The 21,621-nt window shown below is 40.4% G+C and overlaps 1 protein-coding gene across 1 annotated transcript in view; it reads right to left on the bottom strand.

The window, feature by feature from the left end:
- itpka (inositol-trisphosphate 3-kinase A) overlaps window positions 1-21,390 on the bottom strand; it is a 28,321-nt gene extending 6,931 nt beyond the window's left edge. The window contains 7 exon segments of the mRNA XM_062041630.1: window positions 2,847-2,932; window positions 2,935-3,000; window positions 3,003-3,049; window positions 7,306-7,519; window positions 7,607-7,660; window positions 7,663-7,702; window positions 20,910-21,390. Coding sequence (XP_061897614.1) covers window positions 2,847-2,932; window positions 2,935-3,000; window positions 3,003-3,049; window positions 7,306-7,519; window positions 7,607-7,660; window positions 7,663-7,702; window positions 20,910-21,152 — 750 coding nt within the window. The 5' untranslated portion in view covers window positions 21,153-21,390.
- Between the last annotated feature and the right edge of the window lie 231 nt (window positions 21,391-21,621).

Here is a 21,621-nt window from a genome sequence, read left to right as displayed (position 1 = left end):
CAGAGCACAAAACCATTAATAAAGTCAAATTAATTTTCCTATAGACCTCAGAGATAGGATTGTCTCGAGGCACAAATCTGGGGAAGGGTACAGAAAAATATACAGTATGCTGCCTTGAAGATCCCAATGAGCACAGTGCACTCCATCATCTGTAAATGGAAGAAGTTTGGAGCCACCAGGACTTTTCCTAAAGCTGGTCGGCTGTAATAAACTGAGCGATCAGGGGAGAAGGGCCATAGTCAGGGAGGTGACCAAGAACCCGATGGTCACTCTGTCAGAGCTACAGCATTCCTCTTCTTCCAGAAGGACAACCATCTCTGCAGCAATCCACCAAACAGTAAAAAGTAAAAGTAAGAGTAAAAAAGATTGCCAAAATGCACCTGAAAGACTCTCAGACCATGAGAAACTAAATTCTTTGGTCTGATGAGACAAAGATTGAACTCTTTGGCGTGAATGCCAGGCATCATGTCTGGAGGAAACCGGGCACTGCTCATCACCAGGCCAATATCATCCCTACAGTGAAGCATGGTGGTGGCAGAATCATGCTGTGGAGATGTTTTTCGGCAGCAGGAACTGGGAAACTAGTCAGGATATAGGGAAAGATGAATGCAGCAATGTACAGAGACATCCTGGATGAAAACCTGCTCCAGAGTGCTCCTGACCTCAGACTGGGGCAATGGTTCATCTAAGTACACAGCCAAGATATCAAAGGAATGGCTTCAGTACAACTCTGTAAACGTCCTTGAGCAGCCTAGCCGGAGCTCCAACTTGAATCTGATTGGACATCTCTATAGATTTGTGAAATTGGCTGCGCACAGACACTTCTCAGGTGAGAGATGCTGCAAAGAGGACTGGGCGAAACGGCCCAAAGATAAGTGTGCCAAGCTCGTGGCATTGTATTCAAAGAGACTTGTGGCTGTAATTGCTGCCTACAAAGTATTGAGCAAAGGCTGTGAATTTCTTATTTTTAAAATGTTTTAATAAATTTAATACAGGGGACGGCATGGCGCATTTGGGAGAGTGGCAGAGTGGCCGTGCCAGCAACATAAGGGTTCCTGGTTCAGTCCCCACCTTCTACCAACCTAGTCACGTCCGTTGTGTCCTTGAGCAAGACACTTCACCCTTGCTCCTGATGGGTCGTGGTTAGGGCCTTGCATGGCATCAGTGTGTGAATGTGTGTGTGAATGGGTGAATGTGGAAATACTGTCAAAGCGCTTTGAGTACCTTGAAGGTAGAAAAGCGCTATACAAGTATACCCCATTTACATTTCAAAAAGCTCTCAACATTTTTTTTCATTTTGTCAATTTTGGGGTATTGTGTGTAGAATTTTGAGGACAAAAATAAATGTATTCCACTTTGGAAAATGTGGGAAAAGCGCTGTCAATAAGCCATACTTGCCAATCCTCACGGTTTTACCGGGAGACTCCGGTATTCAGCGCCTCTCCTGATAACCTCACGGCAGAAATTTTCTCCCGACAAACTCCCGGTATTCAGCCGGAGCTGGAGGCCACGCCCCTCCAGCTCAATGCGGACCTGAGTGGGGACAGCCTGTTCTCACGTCCGCTTTCCACAATATAAACAGCTTGCCTGCCCAATGACGTCATAACATCTACGGCTTTTAGAGAGTAGAGTGCACAACTGCGCACACAACAAGGAGACGAAGCAGAAGAACGAGGAAGTTACAGACATGGCGACGCCGTCGACGAGCAAGATGAAGAAACACGCTTGCAAGTTCCAAAACGAATGGAAACAAGAATTTCAGTTCATCCAGGACAGTTCGAAGGGGAAGGGGTATGTATGTTGCCTGTACATTTTGTAGAACAGACTTCTCCATTGAACACGGTGGCCGAAATGATATACTCAGTCATGAACGGAGAAGTTAAACAGGACAATACTGCCATCTACTGGATAGCCTCCGGAACACTGAAATGCAAGTATTTATTTTATTTATATGTATAATAAAAATAAATATATATATATATATATATATATATATATATATATATATATATATATATATATATATATATATATATATATATATATATATATATATATATATATAGCTAGAATTCACTGAAAGTCAAGTATTTCATACATACATATATATATATATATATATATATATATATATATATATATATATATGAAATACTTGAGTTGGTGAGTTCTAGCTGTAAATATACTGCCCTATTAACCACGCCCTTAACCCCGCCCCACCCCCCGACCACGCCCCCCACCACCCCCACCTCCCGGTATCGGAGGTCTCAAGGTTGGCAAGTATGCAATAAGCTCATCCATTGTATGTTAGCATTAGGCTAGCGTCATAAGAGCCAAGGTTTATTCTGTATAGCCAGAATCCACGCAACTTCTTAGCTTTTACCACTTTGCCATATCTACTGTACAAAGTTGTAAACAGTCCTTTACATGTTTATGAGCTACGGCAAACAGGTTGTAGCACAAGATCTCTGTGTTGCGTGAATGTATGAGAAACTTGTATTGCAAGTTCCTGCTCGGTGACCTTGTGGTTAGAGTGTCCCGCCCTGAGCTCGGTAGGTCGTGAGTTCAAACCTCGGCCGAGTCATACAAAGACTATAAAAATGGGACCCATTACCTTCCTGCTTGGCATTCAGCATCAAGGGTTGGAATTGGGGGTTAAATCACCAAAAGGATTCCCGAGCGCAGCCACAGCTGCTGCTCACTGCTCCCCTCACCTCCCAGGGGGTGGAGCAAGGGGATGGGTCAAATGCAGAGGGTAATTTCACCACACCAAGTGGTACTTTGACTTTAATATCAGCATGTATTAAGTGTTTGACTAAATACTGTAGGATTAAGTGACCCTTTACCTTGATGCCTTCTATCCTGAAGCCCATTGTGTTGCTGGAGCTCAGGCTCTCCCTCCACTGCATGTAGCGAGGTTTGGTGACACCACGTTGGAATGTTCCTGGGGAGTGGGTCCTTCGCCGTCCACCTCCACCATCTTGTTGTACAGGTCCTCCTCGGTTTAGGCCGCTCCCGCGCTCGCACCAGCTCTTCCTCCAAGTAGGTTCTAAACCAGCAGCAGGAGAATGTTTACACGCCGACGGCCGTTTTGTATAAATGGCTGTTGACTTTCAGGGTTTGTCTTGTTTTCACACCCTTTAAGTCTTTGTTTGTTTTCAATTTTTTTAAGCTGCACTTCCTCTGTTTTGTGCAGGGAAGCTGAGAGGAAACTCTGACGTGCAGCATTCAACAGCATGTGTTTGTGCAGGTTAGCGGTTTTGCAGCTACGTGGTTAACACACAAAGGAGGGAGTCTCCAGGGACACCCTGACTGTGTGTGAATGTGTAACCTCAGAAATGTGCACACACAATTGTGCACGTGTGAACAGTGGTTTTTTTGTTTATGCAGAGGTTTTTTGTTTGAAAAGGAAAGATGGGGCAAATGTATGTGTGTGTGTGTGTGTGTGTTGTGTGTGGGTGTGTGTGTGTGTGTGTGTGTGTGTGTGTGTGTGTGTGTGTGTGTGTGCGTGCGTGTGTGTGTGCGTGTTGTTGTGTTGTGTTCATGATGCTGTGACAGGAAGCCAAGCATAAAGTGTGCGCTCAGAACAGGTGGTTCCCTCGTACAGCAACTATAGTTTACATGTGCAAAAAATAATGCCTTCTTATGTCTTTTATTCATCTCACCTTTAAAGCGACATTATGTAAAACTAGAAAAATACATTCTCGCGGAAATTTTGATGGGCCTGCTATCTCTGCAGTGAACTTCAGGCCCAGGGTTGATTGAAGCGATAAAAAAAGCAAGCACTTGTCAAGTGCCAAGCTATATATAACTCTGAGATGAGCTGCATATTTAGCTAAACAAGTTAGCATGCTAACAGTTAGCTTGTGTCAGGTATCAAGTTACATGACTCCAGGGGAGTACAGCTGCAAAATTAGCTAAAGCAGTTAGCATGCTAATGTTAGCATGCCTGTGTTCTCAATGCCCTGACCCACTATCAAACAATTTGTGAAGATCAAAGCAAAGCATCTGAAAGGAAGTCATGACTGTTGTAATTTTTCACCACAAGGGTGCGATGTTTGTGTCGACGTTACCGTCTAGACATGATCACACCTTCACCTTAAAGCCTCATGTCAGTTTGGAAGAAGCTCCGATCATCTAAAGAGTAGTGAAGACAGTTTGATGGTTGAGGGTGAGGTGCAGTTTTTGCCGCCTGTCTCCGCCCACTACGAATGGATATGAATACGTATCGACCCATATGGCACTTTAGGTTGACATCAACATCATTTGTACCGATTATGATCCAGATCTGCTTTTGTGGAGCCGAGTTATTAACGTTTCGTCTTTTCAGATCTAAGTTGGTATCATGCCACTCCCACATGCTGTCATAAGCAAAATATGTTTGCAATTTATCAATGCTCATCAGATTTGTGTCCGTCTGTGATCCCCGAAAGTGCAGTAATGCGCGTTGATTGTTGATGCCCAGGGGCAGTTTTCGCCGCCAAGCTCCGCCCCCAAGAATAGGTATGAACAGGTACTGACCCATCAGGCACTTACGGATCATCACCATTTCTACCAGTTAAAAGCGTGATCAAATGAGAAATGTGCCAGGAGAAAAGCGAACCTAAGCAATTGGCCGATTTAGGGTCTTTTTCCTGATTAGAGTCACCATGGTAACACAACATTTTCCAAAAACTAAAAACCGCTGTAGCCACCATTGAGACCTTACCAACGATATAAGATATGTTGGGGTTCGTTGACCGGTTCAACCCACATTAAACGTGGCAGAATAAGAAAAAATATAAAAATGAAGTCAAAGCAGGCCCATAATAATCATTTTAAAGGTACAGTGGCTTGTAAGGACCATTGTGTCTCTTTTTATGCTACAGAAACTACATGATCTGATCTGATCTACAATGCTTGTGCACCAGCCAGGTCCGCTTTAAAGCTTAAAGTTGAATCCTCCAGAAGCCCAAATGCAGCTGGGATAGGCTCCAGCCCCCCGTGACCCTGAGAGGGACAAGCGGTAGAAAATGGATGGATGTCTTTCATTCATCTTACCTTTCAAGCAACAATATGTAAAAGTAATCATTTTAAAGATTTAGTAGCTTATATGGACAATAATGTCTCTATTTGCTAAGGAAACTACATTGCACCTCCTTTAGTGATCTACAATACTTGTGCACCAGCCAGGTCCACTTTAGTGCTTAAGTATAAGCCTCCATATGCCCGAATGCAGCTGGGCTAGGCTCCAGCCCCCCGTGACCCTGAGAGGGACAATCGGTAGAAAATGGATGGATGTCTGTCATTCATCTTACCTTTAAAGCAACAATATGTAAAAGTAATCATTTTTAAAGATGCAGTGGTTTGTAAGGACTACAATGTCTCTATTTGCTATGGCAACTACATTGCGCCTCCTTTAGTGATCTACAATGCTAGCGGACCAGCCAGGTCCGCTTTAAAGATCAAAGTTCAAACCTCCACATGTATTTTAATTATCTTACCTTTAAAGGCCTACTGAAATGAATTTTTTTTATTTAAACGGGAATAGCAGATCCATTCTATGTGTCATACTTGATCATTTCGCGATATTGCCATATTTTTGCTGAAAGGATTTAGTAGAGAAAATCGACGATAAAGTTCGCAACTTTTGCTCGCTGATAAAAAAAGCTTTGCCTGTACCGGAAGTAGCGTGACGTCACAGGAGCTAGTATTCCTCACAATTCCTCGTTGTTTACAATGGAGCGAGAGAGATTCGGACCGAGAAAGCGACGTATACCCCATTAATTTGAGCGAGGATGAAAGATTCGTAGATGAGGAACGTTACAGTGAAGGACTAGAGAGGCAGTGATGGACGTATCTTTTTTCGCTCTGACCGTAACTTAGGTACAAGCTGGCTCATTGGATTCCACACTCTCTCCTTTTTCTATTGTGGATCACGGATTTGTATTTTAAACCACCTCGGATACTATATCCTCTTGAAAATGAGAGTCGAGCACGCGAAATGGACATTTAAAGTGACTTATCTCCACGACAATACATCGGTGACACACTTAGCTACTGAGCTAACGTGATAGCATCGTTCTCAAATGAAGATAGAAACAAAAGAAATAAACCCCTGACTGGAAGGATAGACAGAAGATCAACAATACTATTAAACCATGTACATGTAACTACACGGTTACAAATTCTCAGCCTGGTAAGGCTTAACAATGCTGTTGCTAACGACGCTAAGGCTAATTTAGCAACTTAGCAACCGGACCTCACAGAACTATGATAAAAACATTAGCGCTCCACCTACGCCAGCCAGCCCTCATCTGCTCATCAACAGCCGTGCTCACCTGCGTTCCAGCGATCGACGGCGCGACGAAGGACTTCATCCGTGGGTTTGGCGGCAAGCATCGGCTAGGCGTAGAAGTAGTCCTTGTTGTGTTGCTGTAAGTATTGTACTTAGCCGCTAATACACCGATCGATCCCACCTACAACGTTCTTCTTTGCAGCCTCCATTGTTCATTAAACAAATTGCAAAAGATTCACCAACACAGATGTCCAGAATACTGTGGAATTTTGTCGAAGAAAACAAGAGGTTTTTGTATTGGGTCGATGGGGTCCAACCACTTCCGTGGATTTTGTGACGTCACGCGCAGAAATCATATCCAAAGGAGTTTTTCAACCGGAAGTGTGGCGGGAATTTTAAAATTGCACTTTATAAGTTAACCCGGCCGTATTGGCACGAGTTTCAATGTTAAGATTTCATCATTGATATATAAACTATCAGACTGCGTGGTCGGTAGTAGTGGCTTTCAGTAGGCCTTTAAAGCAACAGTATGTAAAAAATAATAACCGTTTAATGGGTAAGTTGCATGGTGTGTAGTCTCTTTATGGGGGCCCTTCAATTGCATTTAAGTAGAAGCAAGTAACCGGTTATAAAAAAAAAGGCATTTACAGTTGTGGCTGAAGGCAACCTTATTTTTTCTTGATTAACCCCACAATATGGCATTAATCGCTTTTGAAGCATCATGAATGCTCAGCATCCAGCACCTCTTCATGCGTTTAAAGTGATAACTACTGAGCTGTTGTTACACAAGTTCTCAATCAAACAATCAGCCAATATTGGTTCTGTATTGTGCAAATATACTGAAAAAAGAGCTAAGTTTTTCCTTCCACTTTCTCATGCACTCCAAATCATAACTCAGGTCAAACAATTGCAAAGTTTGCACATTTCTAAAAAAAACAAAAAAACAAGCCTCTCTCCAATTCTCGACTGCTTGCAGTTGTTGTTGGCAATGAAAGTGTGAAATGTGACGCAAGTCAAAGGAGCCCCACCTCACTCCCATCTTGCAGTCCATGACATTAGGGAGGTCGAAGGTCATCAGCAGGTCAGCCATGTGTAGAAAAGACTCCCCGTCTTTTTCCACGACGCCGTGGTAAACAGGCACGAAGGGGAGCAGGGCGTCGTCTCTCAGCCTCTCGAAACACAGCATCTCATTTTGGGAGTACTTCTTTAGAATGGTCCCCTCGTCCGCCGCTTTAAAGTTACCTGAGATAAGACGTCAACGCCTCTATTCAGACGCGTTTGTAAAGGTTTGGGAAGAAGACGACACTCACAGGTGTGGATGAGTGTTACCTTTATGACCAGCAAGCTGCACCCAGTTCACTTTTCTTCTCTGGGTGGCGCTAAGGGCCATTGGACGATGGTCTTTAACTTCCACCAGGGCTTGTTCTGATGATACAAATGAAAAAAGGAATTCAAAGAAATGTGAATGATATTGCATATCTTTTTCTGGGTATCGGAATGTTGCTCTAAAGGTGTTTCAGAATGGGTTGGTGTAATAGGTCGGTCATTTATTCTCAAGTAAAACTATTAATTGTTTTTAAAAGTCACCAGCCACTATATTTGGGTGAGATTCAATCAAAAAGCGGTGCCGGTATTAATTTGAAAATATCTTTACAAAATACCTATGATGACTTTAATCTACATTTTAAAACACTTACTTGTGGTCTAGAATAGATAATATTTACAGTATCTGATATGCTTTAACGTACATTTTGTGTAAATAAATTCACACGTATAAACAATTTTTTGAGTCTGTATGCAAGCAGTGTACACTACCGTTCAAAAGTTTGGGGTCACCCAAACAATTTTGTGGAATAGCCTTCATTTCTAAGAACAAGAATAGACTGTCGAGTTTCAGATGAAAGTTCTCTTTTTCTGGCCATTTTGAGCGTTTAATTGACCCCACAAATGTGATGCTTCAGAAACTCAATCTGCTCAAAGGAAGGTCAGTTTTGTAGCTTCTGTAACGAGCTAAACTGTTTTCAGATGTGTGAACATGATTGCACAAGAGTTTTCTAATCATCAATTAGCCTTCTGAGCCAATGAGCAAACACATTGTACCATTAGAACAGGGGTGGGCAATTTATTTTTACCGGGGGCCGCATGAGCAACCCGAGCACTGCTGGAGGGCCACATCGACAATATTTCAATTAAATTTTGCTCAATATTATTTTTGATATATACCGTAAGATAAATAATAATAATAATAATAATAATAATTAATAATAATAGTAATACTTCAACATAGTGTGTGTAACAACATTCCATTATTAATATAAATAAATTAACATTAATAATAAATGACAGTAAAATAAGCACACGTATGACTGAGGAGTCATAGTGTAACTTTGTGTGGTGTTTGAGTTGTCCAAATTTTTGTGTGGCCATAAACGCACCAGTGGTTTATTGGTATGCGTGTTGGTGACAGATGACAAGTTGGTTTTGGCCTGGTTTGTACGGCAGAAAATGACTAGTTTTTCGAGATAGAATTGTTTTACTCGTGTTTTTGGTGTGGTTATGTCCGAATATAAACAGTTTTGCTCAATAAAGTGATCGAGATAATTCCTGTCCTCGAAGCATCTCGATAGACGTTACAATAATTGAACGGTGTTCAATTGAACGGTGTTGACGAACACCGTTAGGGCCGCTTGTTGTCACTGTCACTCAAAGTTGCATTGCAAAATTACATAGAATAAATATATTTATTTTGTTTAGAATTCAGATGGGATTTGATTTGGTGCGCGGCATATATTTGCTGTGCGCAGAGGACGCTTGAGCAGTGCGCAATTGCGCAGGCACGCACCTTAGAGGGAACGTTGCTTGGCAGTCCATGTCTTGTTGAAAACCCGCCATTCGTCATCAACTTTTCTCTTTTTAGCATCTCGGGTGTAAACCGTGCATCACTTGTCACTGCATGTGCACCTTCACTCGCAGGTTACACACGGACATACGCCCATAAATAATACTTTTCAAAATAAAAGCAGCACAGTTGTATTGCGCGCACGACATAGATGTTTTTTCAACTTTATTTTGTAATTTGTGATTGCAGTTGTTTACATTCACTCACAATCACGCACACGCATACGTCCACACGGAAGTAATACTAATAACGATTTTCAAAACAAAAGCAGCACCGTTGTATTGCACACTCGACATAGATACTTTTTAAAATTTATTTTGTAATTTATAATTGGCCTCACGCGGGCCCGACAGGGACGCACAAAGGGCCGGATGCGGCCCGCGGGCCGCAGAATGCCCAAGTTTGCATTAGAACACTGGAGTGATAGTTGCTGGAAATGGGCCTCTATACACCTATGTAGATATTGCACCAAAAACCAGACATTTACAGCTAGAATAGTCATTTACCACATTAGCAATGTATAGAGTGTATTTCTTTAAAGTTAAGACTAGTTTAAAGTTATCTTCATTGAAAAGTACAGTGCTTTTCCTTCAAAAATAAGGACATTTCAATGTGACCCCACACTTTGAACGGTAGTGTACATTTAATAAAAGTTGGTGACTGTATCATGTTTACAAATACAATATTTCTCTCTGAGCATGAGATGAATCTGCCGACAGCAACACATACAGGTCTACTCAAGATAAATGTAAAAAACTAAGTTTGCTTCACAACTTCATATTTGCCCTGCGATGAGGTGGCGACTTGTCCACGGTGTACCCCGCCTTCCGCCCGAATGCAGCTGAGATAGGCTCCAGCACCCCCCGCGACCCGAAAGGGACAAGCGGTAGAAAATGGATGGATGGAACTTCATATATTGAAGCGTTTTTAAACTTAAAGGCCTACTGAAACCCACTACTACCGACCACGCAGTCTGATAGTTTATATATCAATGATGAAATCTTAACATTGCAACACATGCCAATACGGCCGGGTTAACTTATAAAGTGCAATTTTAAATTTCCCGCGAAACTTCCGGTTGAAAACGTCTATGTATGATGACGTTTGCGCGTGACGTCAATGGTTGAAACGGAAGTATTCGGACACCATTGTATCCAATACAAAAAGCTCTGTTTTCATCGCAAAATTCCACAGTATTCTGGACATCTGTGTTGGTGAATCTTTTGCAATTTGTTTAATGAACAATGAAGACTGCAAAGAAGAAAGCTTTAGGTGGGATCTGTGTATTAGCGGCTGGCTACAGCAACACAACCAGGAGGACTTTGACTTGGATAGCAGACGCGATATCCGACGCTAGCCGTCGACCGCATCGATGATCGGGTGAAGTCCTTCGTCGCTCCGTCGATCGCTGGAACGCAGGTGAGCACGGGTGTTGATGAGCAGATGAGGGCTGGCTGGCGTAGGTGGAGAGCTAATGTTTTTAGCATAGCTCTGTGAGGTCCCGTAGCTAAGTTAGCTTCAATGGCGTCGTTAGCAACAGCATTGTTAAGCTTCGCCAGGCTGGAAAGCATTAACCGTGTAGTTACAGGTCCATGGTTTAATAGTATTGTTGATTTTCTGTCTATCCTTCCAGTCAGGGGTTTATTTATTTTGTTTCTATCTGCAGTTAAGCCCGATGCTATCACGTTAGCTCCGTAGCTAAAGTGCTTCGCCGATGTATTGTCGTGGAGATAAAAGTCACTTTGAATGTCCATTTCGCGTTCTCGACTCTCATTTTCAAGAGGATATAGTATCCGAGGTGGTTTAAAATACAAATCCGTGATCCACAATAGAAAAAGGAGAAAGTGTGGAATCCAATGAGCCCTTGTACCTAAGTTACGGTCAGAGCGAAAAAAGATACGTCCTGCACTGCACTCTAGTCCTTCACTCTCACGTTCCTCATCCACGAATCTTTCATCCTCGCTCAAATTAATGGGGTAATTGTCGCTTGCTCGGGCCGAATCGCTCTTGCTGGTGGTGTAAACGATGGGAAAATGTGAGGAGCCCTTCAACCTGTGACGTCACGCTACTTCCGGTACACGCAAGGCTTTTTTTATCAGCGACCAAAAGTTGCGAACCTGATCGTCGATGTTCTCTACTAAATCCTTTCAGCAAAAATATGGCAATATCGCGAAATGATCAAGTATGACACACAGAATGGATCTGCTATCCCCGTTTAAATTAAAAAAAATAATTTCAGTAGGCCTTTAATTTAGATGCTCTCAGTCCTCTTTTCTTCTTCTACTGTGTTTTACTTGCATGGGTAAACTTGTTATAAGCCCCCCCACACACACACTCACACAGGCGCCCGCCCCTCACGTTAAAACACTAAAACACTGCCATTATTTTCATACCGTAAAAAAGGAAGAAAGAAACGAAATCGTACAAAAAAGAAGCAATCATAAAAACCTTTGAAACACTGCCATTATTTGAAAGAGAAAGAGGTTCCGCAGCCTCCGTAGCAGAACCTCCAGGTTCTGTAACAGCTTCTTCCCTCAGGCCATAAGACTGTTGAACGCATCATAAAAATCTCCTCAATTCCCCCCAAAAACGGATTAACTGGCTGGACTATAAAGACAGTATAACATACAGCCATAAACGTGGATGCATATGCAAAAGTGCAATATATTTGTCAGTACAGTAAATCTATTTATATCTGCACCTTGTTGCTCTTTTATCCTGCACTACAACGAGTAATGCAACAAAATGTCGTTCTTATCTGTACTGTAAAGTTCAAATTTGAATGACAATAAAGGAAGTCTAAGTCTATTTTCATACCGTAAAAAAAGAAGAAAAAAACAAAATCATACAAAAGAGAAGCAATCATAAAAGCCTTTGAAACACACAAAAACAATCTTAAGTGTACAAAAATATCAATATTGGCATCGAAAACATTCAGCAAAAATATTGTATTTTTTTAATGTTTGTATTTATTTGTTGCCAAAACTTGTTTCGGTGCCAATACAACTTTTTCTACATTTTTTTTTTCGATACCAAATCTTACTGGCAGTGTTCTGGATCCATAGATTGTTCCCCATACAACTTGGATTCCATTAGATTATCCATATGTACCTAATAAAGGGTGTTAAAATGGACAGCTGGCCTTTGCGAACACATGGCAAGCTTTTTTCCTTTGCAGGGTTGAGCCCAAAAGAACATGACCGAAGGGTAAATTACTGACGTTCTTGTCAGAAATGTTTATTTTACATGACTGTATGTTTCTTTGAGAACTCTTTGTCACAACATACGGATGTGAAAACACACACACACACACTTGAGCATACACACTCATATAAGAAAAACAAAGTGACAGCTTGCATCTTCCACAGACGCACAGTAGTGGGGCCTCACACTTCACACAAGTAAATTCCTGTTTCTACTTCGCTCCCATAAAACAGCTTAAATATTCTATACGTGTATTCAGATGCAATTCACACGTTGCATGCTGACAAATGTAAATAAATAAACACTATTAATGACGCATTTAAAGATCATGTGGATTAGGGCTGCAACGATTAATTAATTACCGTATTTTGCGGAGTATAAGTCGCTCCGGAGTATAAGTCGCACCGGCCGAAAATGCATAATAAAGAAGGAAAAAAACATATATAAGTCGCACTGGAGTATAAGTCACATTTGTGGGGGAAATTTATTTGATAAAACCCAACACCAAGAATAGACATTTGAAAGGCAATTTAAAATAAATAAAGAATAGTGAACAACAGGCTGAATAAGTGTACGTTATATGACCCATAAATAACCAACTGAGAACGTGCCTGGTATGTTAACGTAACATATTATGGTAAGAGTCATTCAAATAACTATAACATATAGAACATGCTATACGTTTACTAAACAATCTGTCACTCTTAATCGCTAAATCCCATGAAATCTTATACGTCTAGTCTCTTACGTGAATGAGCTAAATAATACTATTTGATATTTTACGGTAATGTGTACTAAACATTCATTTTGTATTGTTTATATCAAGTTCTTAACCTTTTTGACCTCGTGGCCCAACTTTTCCACTACATAGGTGCCCGGGACCCACTTAAATATTAACACTAAATTAGTAATTTTACTCTTGATTTTATTTGTATTCAATAATTATATCTAAGCTACTTACGGTTTACAACCTTGTCAAATGATTTGAAACCATCTGGCAATCACAAACATTTTTATTTAACACATACATTTTATTCTTAGGTAAGGCTGATTAGATTAAAAAAATACTACAAATATGCTGCATAGGAAGGGACTCATAAATAACTGACGGGAAATAAATTTACATACAGTTATGTTGTGTTGAATAAAATAAATAAACTAAACAAAAGTTTCCAAATTGCTTCTGTCCTCTTTGTTCTTTATAGAACTATTTCTTGCCACCTTGTGTTGTATATTTCTTATATGCACTTTCAATTTCATTTTATAATCTATTATTACACCCACAAATGTGATTTATTTCACACTTTCAATATCTACTCTATTTGTATTTGTGTTTGACTTTCTCTTCTACTGTTACCAAATAGCATTATATTTGTTTTACTGAGATTTAAGGATAGTCAGTTTTTATCAAACCATATTAATACTTTGTTAATTTCTTCTGTTATTTGTATTAGCTTCTGTATGTTTTCTCCTGAACAAAATGCAGGTGTGTGGTCTGCAAATAATACTAACTTTAAGTCCTTTGTAACTTTGTAAATGTTGTTTATATATAGATTGAATAATGTTGGTCCCAGTATTGATCCTGGGGTATGCCACAAGTGTTTAGTTCTCTTGACGTTTTTTCACTTAACTTCACAAATTGCTTCCTGTTGGTTAAGTAGCTTTTCACCCAGTTCAATACCAACCCTCTGATGCCATATCGTTCAAATTTGTTGATTAAGATATTGTGATTAATTGTGGCAAATGCTCTAGTTAGGTCCATAAATACTGCTGCTGCACACTGTTTACCATCTATTGCATTGGTTATTTTTTTGTTATTTTCATTAATGCCATGGATGTTGAGATGTTTGCTCTGTATCCGTATTGGTTATTCTTAAGTGTTCCACTTTTGTTTATGAATTTGTCTTATCTGTTATTAAATAGTTTTTCAATCATTTTAGAAAATTGTGGAAGTAAAGAAACAGGTCTGTAATTTGTAAATTGGTGTTTATCTCCAGTTTTATGAATTGGTACAACTTTCGCTATTTTCATTTTGTTTGGAAATTGTCCTGCTTAAAATGATGGATTACTGATGTATGTTAGAGGTCCTGGAATTTCTGCAAAAACTTTTTTTTTATCGTTTCCATATCTATTCCGTCACAGTCAGTTGAAGTCTTGGATTTGCATTTTTTTACAGTTTTGATTATTTCCTCTTTTGTCACATTGTTAAGGAAAATACAGTTGGGATTTTGATCTATGGTACCATTTAAAGGCCTACTGAAATGCGATTTTCTTATTTAAACGGGGATAGCAGGTCCATTCTATGTGTCATACTTGATCATTTCGCGATATTGCCATATTTTTGCTGAAAGTATTTAGTAGAGAACATCGACAATAAAGTTTGCAACTTTTGGTCGCTGATAAAAAAGTCTTGCCTGTACCGGAAGTAGCAGACGATATGCGTGTGACGTCACCGGTTGTGGAGCTCCTCACATCTGCACAATGTTTACAATCATGGCCACCAGCAGCGAGAGCGATTCGGGCCGAGAAATCGACGATTTCCCAATTAATTTCAGCGAGGATGAAAGATTCGTGGATGAGGAAAGTGAGAGTGAAGGACTAGAGGGCAGTGGAAGCGATTCAGATAGGGAAGATGCTGTGAGAGGCGGGTGGGACCTGATATTCAGCTGGGAATGACTAAAACAGTAAATAAACACAAGACATATATATACTCTATTAGCCACAACACAACCAGGCTTATATTTAATATGCCACAAATGAATCCCGCATAACAAACACTTCCCCCCCCTCCCGTCCATACAACCCGCCAATACAACTCAAACACCCGCACAACACACTCAATCCCACAGCCCAAAGTACCGTTCACCTCCCCAAAGTTCATACAGCACATATATTTCCCCAAAGTCCCCAAAGTTACGTACATGACATGCACATAGCGGCATGCACGTACGGGCAAGCGATCAAATGTTTGGAAGCCGCAGCTGCGTACTCACGGTACCGAGTCTGCGTATCCAACTCAAAGTCCTCCTGGTAAGAGTCTCTGTTGTCCCAGTTCTCCACAGGCCAATGGTAAAGCTTGACTGTCATCTTTCGGGAATGTAAACAATGAAACACCGGCTACGTGTTTGTGTTGCTGCAGCCGGCCGAAATACACTGCTTCCCACCTACAGCTTTCTTCTTTGCTGTCTCCATTGTTCATTGAACAAATTGCAAAAGATTCACCAACACAGATGTCCAGAATACTGTGGAATTTTGCGATGAAAACAGACGACTTAATAGCTGGCCACAATGCTGTCCCAAAATGTCCTCTACAATCCGTGACGTCACGCGCAAGCATCATCATACCGAGACGTTTTCAGCAGGATATTTCGCGCAAAATTTTAAATTGCACTTTAGTAAGCTAACCCGGCCGTATTGGCATGTGTTGCAATGTTAAGATTTCATCATTGATATATAAACTATCAGACTGCGTGGTCGGTAGTAGTGGGTTTCAGTAGGCCTTTAAGTACATCTGGAATCCTTTGTTCCAAATTGATTCCAAAATTACCGTAACAAAGTAGTTATTCAAGCGCTCAACTACTTCGTCCATGTTATACATTTTTATTTTTTTGTATAGAAAGTATTGTGGGTACTCTTTCTTAGTACCATTTTTAATAATACTATTTAATATGCCCCATGTTGCTTTCATGTTGTTTTTGTTCTTGTCTAATAAATGACTGTACTCCACACATTTTCTACATGTGTGCATAGTATGCTAGTTAGCTTGTTCTTATATTTTTTCTTACTTTTTTTCTGCCTCTATAGATCTTGGTGTTATGAATGTTCTGTACAATGTATTTTTTGTTACAAGCATTTTTCAAACCCTTTGTCATCCATCCCTTTGTCCACCCCTCGCGACTCCAAAAACAAAAGCAAAGCGGCATGTAGACACCAGACCTGTTTCTTAAATAACCATCAATAAAATTAAAGTGCAAATGAAAATACAGCTTCACAAATTTTGTCACTTTTTGCACATGAGAAACTTTGCTCCGACTTTAGCTCCAGACTTATTCTGTTTGAGATTGTCATTACTGCCAGAAGTGTTGGAAAAGTGTATTACAACTGAGAACCGCTGCGACCCATACAGACCACAGCTGAGAAACAGATATTTTGGGAACGCCTGTAGGGTGCACTAGTGGCCCAACATGGTTAAGAAACACTGGTATATATGTTTTTTTATTACTATTTTATTTTATTACAGCATTACTTGACTAATATCAGTATTTGTTGTTTAATGTTGATAAATATGTGACCAATAATGGTGTTAGTTATGCCCATTTTGAGAAGTTTGTTAACTATATAAGATGACACTGTTTGAGGTTTGAGTAGCACAACAAGTGTACATACAAAAATACATTGTATTTTTTGTCTATACTTGCCTAATGGAATTACTCTTGAAAAAAGCCATCAGATGTCCTGTGGAATACATGGTTGTTGTTTACATGGTGAGCTGGAGCCTAACCCAGCTTACCGATACCGGTCAGCCGTCAATCACGGGGAGCAACCATCTGCACTAACATTCACACCTATTGACAATTAGTGGTTCTAATTGATATAATTAGAGTAGTCAGTTTACAGCTTCAAATGAAAAAGTGCTGATATGTTTTTGGGATAAGTGAGGAAGCATGCAAACGCCACACACATCCAAAGTCAAAACTACGTGGCTGTGAAGCAGACGTGCACTGAAATTCAAAGACACAATCTGAAAAGTGCGGTGGGATACATTGTGCTTGTTCCCAAGCGATCTAGTGCCGTCTTTCTTCAGCTCTACGGCCCCTCTTTTTGACATTCCTTTTGTGTGTGGGACCCTAGGCCTGACAAACGGTTGCCAACGGCAACGCTGAAAGCACACAGGCTGCAGAATTTGCTTCCAAAGAGAAGCAGTGAAAAGGCACCAGACGTTCTGTGACTAATACCTGCCACATCCAACTGCACTGACACCTTTTTAAGCGCAGAGAGAACCCTGATTAGCGATGAATTTTGAACGTTTTCAATTGCGAAATAGTGAAGACTCAATAGTGTTTTGGACTTCCTGTGGTGGCTCCTTGTTAAATGTCAAGCACTATCACACAATGATATGCTGGGCAGTTTGTGTGGGCTGAGGTGTAGGCTGATGGAGGCGTAGATAGGTCTGAAGCAATGTTTCTTGACAATCTTTGGGAATGGTGGAAACACGCTTAGACATGTGCACTCTCAACAAGTCGTTTGTGTTTGCTTTGTTTAAACCAAAATGACAAGTGCAGCCCGTTTATGGAGAAAGCAAAGGACGATCTAGTGTGTGTGAACATAAACAAACAATGGCTACTGTTTAGCTTCAGGCGGCTCCCTCGACTCCTGCAGCATGTGTGCTTAAGGAGGGGTGCTTAAAAGAGGCCATTTAAACATGAAAAAAATGTATTCTATCTAAAACATGGTTAGATGTACATACTTGTACATGTATGTACATACTGTACATACATGCTTTGGTGCCGTCAAATAATTACAGTTTTAATCAGATTAATCAGAAGGTTGCTGTGGATTAATTTGAATTAATCACGATTAAATATTCATTTTTAATATACTGTATACTGATCATGTTTCATTTTGCATAAACAAAGAGACTCAAGAAAAACAAGAATATACAGGCGAAACTCCAAAAATGTGAATATCGTGCAAAGCTCTGTTTATACCTGCAATTAAATTTACAAGGTGAAACTGATATATGACATAGGATCATAACAGGCAACTCAAGATATTTCAAGACGTCTTTTGATTTGATTTTGATGATTAAGGCTTACAGCTTTAAAAACCTTGAATTGAAAATCTCAGCAAAATTTGAGGTTTTCAAAAACAGTAAGCCATCATCATTAAAATGATAACAGATAAAGGCTTGACATACGTCAATGTACATGTAATGAATTGATATCACATATTAGTTTCACATTTGAAGTTGAATTGTTGACATAAATGAATTTTTGCATGATATTCTTATTTTTTGAGTTTCAGATGTATAAGCACTTGACGCGTTTAGTAAACACATTTAACATCATGTTCTGTTTTTCTAAACAATTGTGTCCACTATCTTGTGGACCTGTTACTTATTTTTGTAATTAATGTATTATTTTAAGCTTCAGTGGGTAAAAAACCTCTTTCCCACAAAGTGTGAATAATACTTTATGTTAGTGAACTGTTCCGTCATATTTTCTGAACTCATATTTGCTGATTAGCATCGTCCATATTGACTTATTTGGTTCAACAATCTATCACTTCTGGATCAACTGCCATTCATATGCACATGCAAATGTATTGTTATTATTACTGGTAATAAAACGGTCCCTTTGCACATGAGTGACTGTAGCGATACTTGGACGTTTTTTGGGGATTTTGAGTCATTCTGCGCTACATATGGATTAATTACATAAACATTTTATCAGAATAATACTGATGATAGATTAAATCCACATCAACATGTTAATTAAGCCCTGTTGCTCTAATTTTGCTGAATTATTGTCTCTTTATTGCTGTATGTAGAAATGGTGCCAGTGAAGTGGCAGCTGATTGCATCAGGTCTGTGCTCTTTTTATGTCTTTGTGTTTTTTAATGTTCCCCTTTTGCTTTCATAACTTTTAATTTTTGTGGCATTTTTTCACTCATCGTGGGAAAAATAAAGTTTATCCTATCCTATCCTATCCAATGTTGTACTGAGCAGCCAGAACAAACATGTGCTGATGTTGTGGTAATTCTGGGGATACAACAATTATTCGGATAAATAAATAAATTTGATTGATTAAAAAAAGTTTTATTTATAGTCTACAATTTTTTTAATCGTAACGTAAATAATGCAACTAAATTGTTGCCCGTAGCTTTTTTACTTCAGAAGTCAGTAGCCATTTGTTCAACGTCTGTAGTTATACTAGTGGAGTTCCTCAAGGTTCTAATTCAGGTCCTCTTTTTTCATCATTTGGGCTATTCAATTGGTGCACCACAAGTTTGGTTCAAATAAACTTGTGAGAGACTCACATTTTTGCAGCAGATTCTTAAAAAACACCACAGTGCTGTCATAGAGTAGATCTTTGACTAGCATTTTTGCAGAAAGTCCTTAAAAACAGCATAGTGCCCCTGTATCTCTAACAAAATACATGGACCACGATCAAACTGCAGAGGATGCTGGTTCTTCGGAATATACAAAAAAAAATAAAAAATTGGATTTGACTAGCATCTTTGCGGAAAGTCCTGAGAAACAGCATAGTGCCCCTGTATCTCTAACAAAATACATGGACCACAATCAAACTGCACAGGATGCTGGTTCTTTGGAATATACAAAAAAATGTAAAAACTTAAGAGAGAAGTCTACGGAATATACAAAAAAATACAAAAAATTGGATTTGACTAGCATTTTTGCGGAATGTCCTTAAAAACAGCAAAGTGCCCCTGTATCTCTAACAAAATACATGGACCACAATCAAACTGCAGAGGATGCTGGTTCTTCGGAATATACAAAAAAATTATGGGAGAAGTCTACACCACCCCCCACCCCCCTTTCAATAGCTTTCTGTAAATGTGGCCCCCCAAAATGTAGTCGAATATCCCTGCAATACATTTATTGATGTCAGCAGAGGATGCTGGTTTGAGTCCATGCACACAGCCAGCAGGATCATTACGGTGATCCCAGCCTTCAAATAAGCCATTAGACATAAGAAGAAATAACCGGATTTCAATGAGTGTAATGACTTTGCCACACAATTATCTTTTATAATTGGAAACATTATCTCTGCCTAAGTCAAATATGTCTTTATTACAGCCTCCAATGTCCTAATAAATGTAATTAAGCATGTAAGGCAAATGGTGTCTGAAAAGTGGAAGTGGCTTATTTCCCACGTGATATCACTTTTTATAGCACTTGGAAAATCAAGTAGGCAAACACACTTTTATCACTGTGTAATTGCCCCTTGTTTAGAGTGAATAGGGGTCCTCTGGGAGGATGTCGTTTGCTTACCGCAGAGTGTGTGCGGCTTCACTTTATTCTGGCTTTAAAGCCTCTGAAGCAGCGTGAGTAATCTCGGCACTGATGCACAGCGGCTCAGGGATCTTATTAAATGCATTTGCACTGAACTGGAATTCAATGCAATGCATTACAAGTCAACACAGAGACAAGTGGCAGAGAAAAAAATCCCAACTGGCTGTTGTAATTTCGACCCCCATATTGTGCAGTGGAGGTCGGTCAATCAATCAATCAATCATCCATCCCATCCATTTTCTACCGCTTGTCCCTTTTGGGGTCGCATGGGTGCTGGAGCCTATCTCAGCTGCATTCGGGCGGAAGGCGGGGTACACCCTGGACAAGTCGCCACCTCATCGATCATTCAAAGTTTATTTATATAGCCCTAAATCACGAGTGTCTCAAAGGGCTGCACAAGCCACATCGACCTCCTCGGCTCAGATCCCACATCAGGGCAAGGAAAAACTCAACCCAATGGGCTACAATGAGAAACCTTGGTAAAGTGGACTCACCTCTCCAGTGTCCGCCAGGTGTTCCAAAGTGATGATGCCTCGACTTTTGCTCTCGCTGTCGCTGAGCAGGTCATCCTCAGACTCCACCGCAGAAGACCCCGTGGAGGACACAGAGGAAGTCGACAGCTTCCTCCGCAGGGCACCGTCCACGGGGTTCTCGCCCCAGTCCTCCTGCTGCATCTCCCGCGAGGACCCGCCTCCATCCGGGGTGATTGTCACTTGCGGTACCCGGTGAGCGTCCATCACAGCATTGAACGCGCCTTCGACCCACCGGGAGAGTTCATCACAACTCCGGCATTGCCTGTCCAAAAAAAAAAAAAAAAAAAAAAGTTGCCCGGAAATTCTCTTTCCTACGCTTCTTCAGGGCATTGAACGCGTCGTGAACGTAGCAGCGTTGTGGAGCTTTTTTGAAGTATTCAAACGGTCCAAGCCAGACTTCCTCCTTGTGAGTGAGCTGCACATTGCCGCCACTGAGCGCTGGGCTGGTGCACGACGCGCGTTCATGCTCCACGCATGCGCACTCATTCCAATACGCTGTTGCTTTATTTAAGTTTAGTCGAAAAATACTACTCCTCTCCATCCATCCATTCAAGTAGTAACCCCATTAAAATTTTATTAAATTATATTTATTATAAACATATAGAATCAACATGCTCTTCAATACGACTGTGTTTAGCTGTCACTGTGTGTGCACCAGCTCAGTTTTGATTCT

The sequence above is a fragment of the Entelurus aequoreus genome, linkage group LG03 (genome assembly GCF_033978785.1).
Source record: "Entelurus aequoreus isolate RoL-2023_Sb linkage group LG03, RoL_Eaeq_v1.1, whole genome shotgun sequence".
Lineage (NCBI taxonomy): Eukaryota > Metazoa > Chordata > Actinopteri > Syngnathiformes > Syngnathidae > Entelurus > Entelurus aequoreus.
The sequence above is the reverse complement of the archived record's forward strand: the minus strand, read 5'-3'. Positions and strand labels throughout refer to the sequence as shown.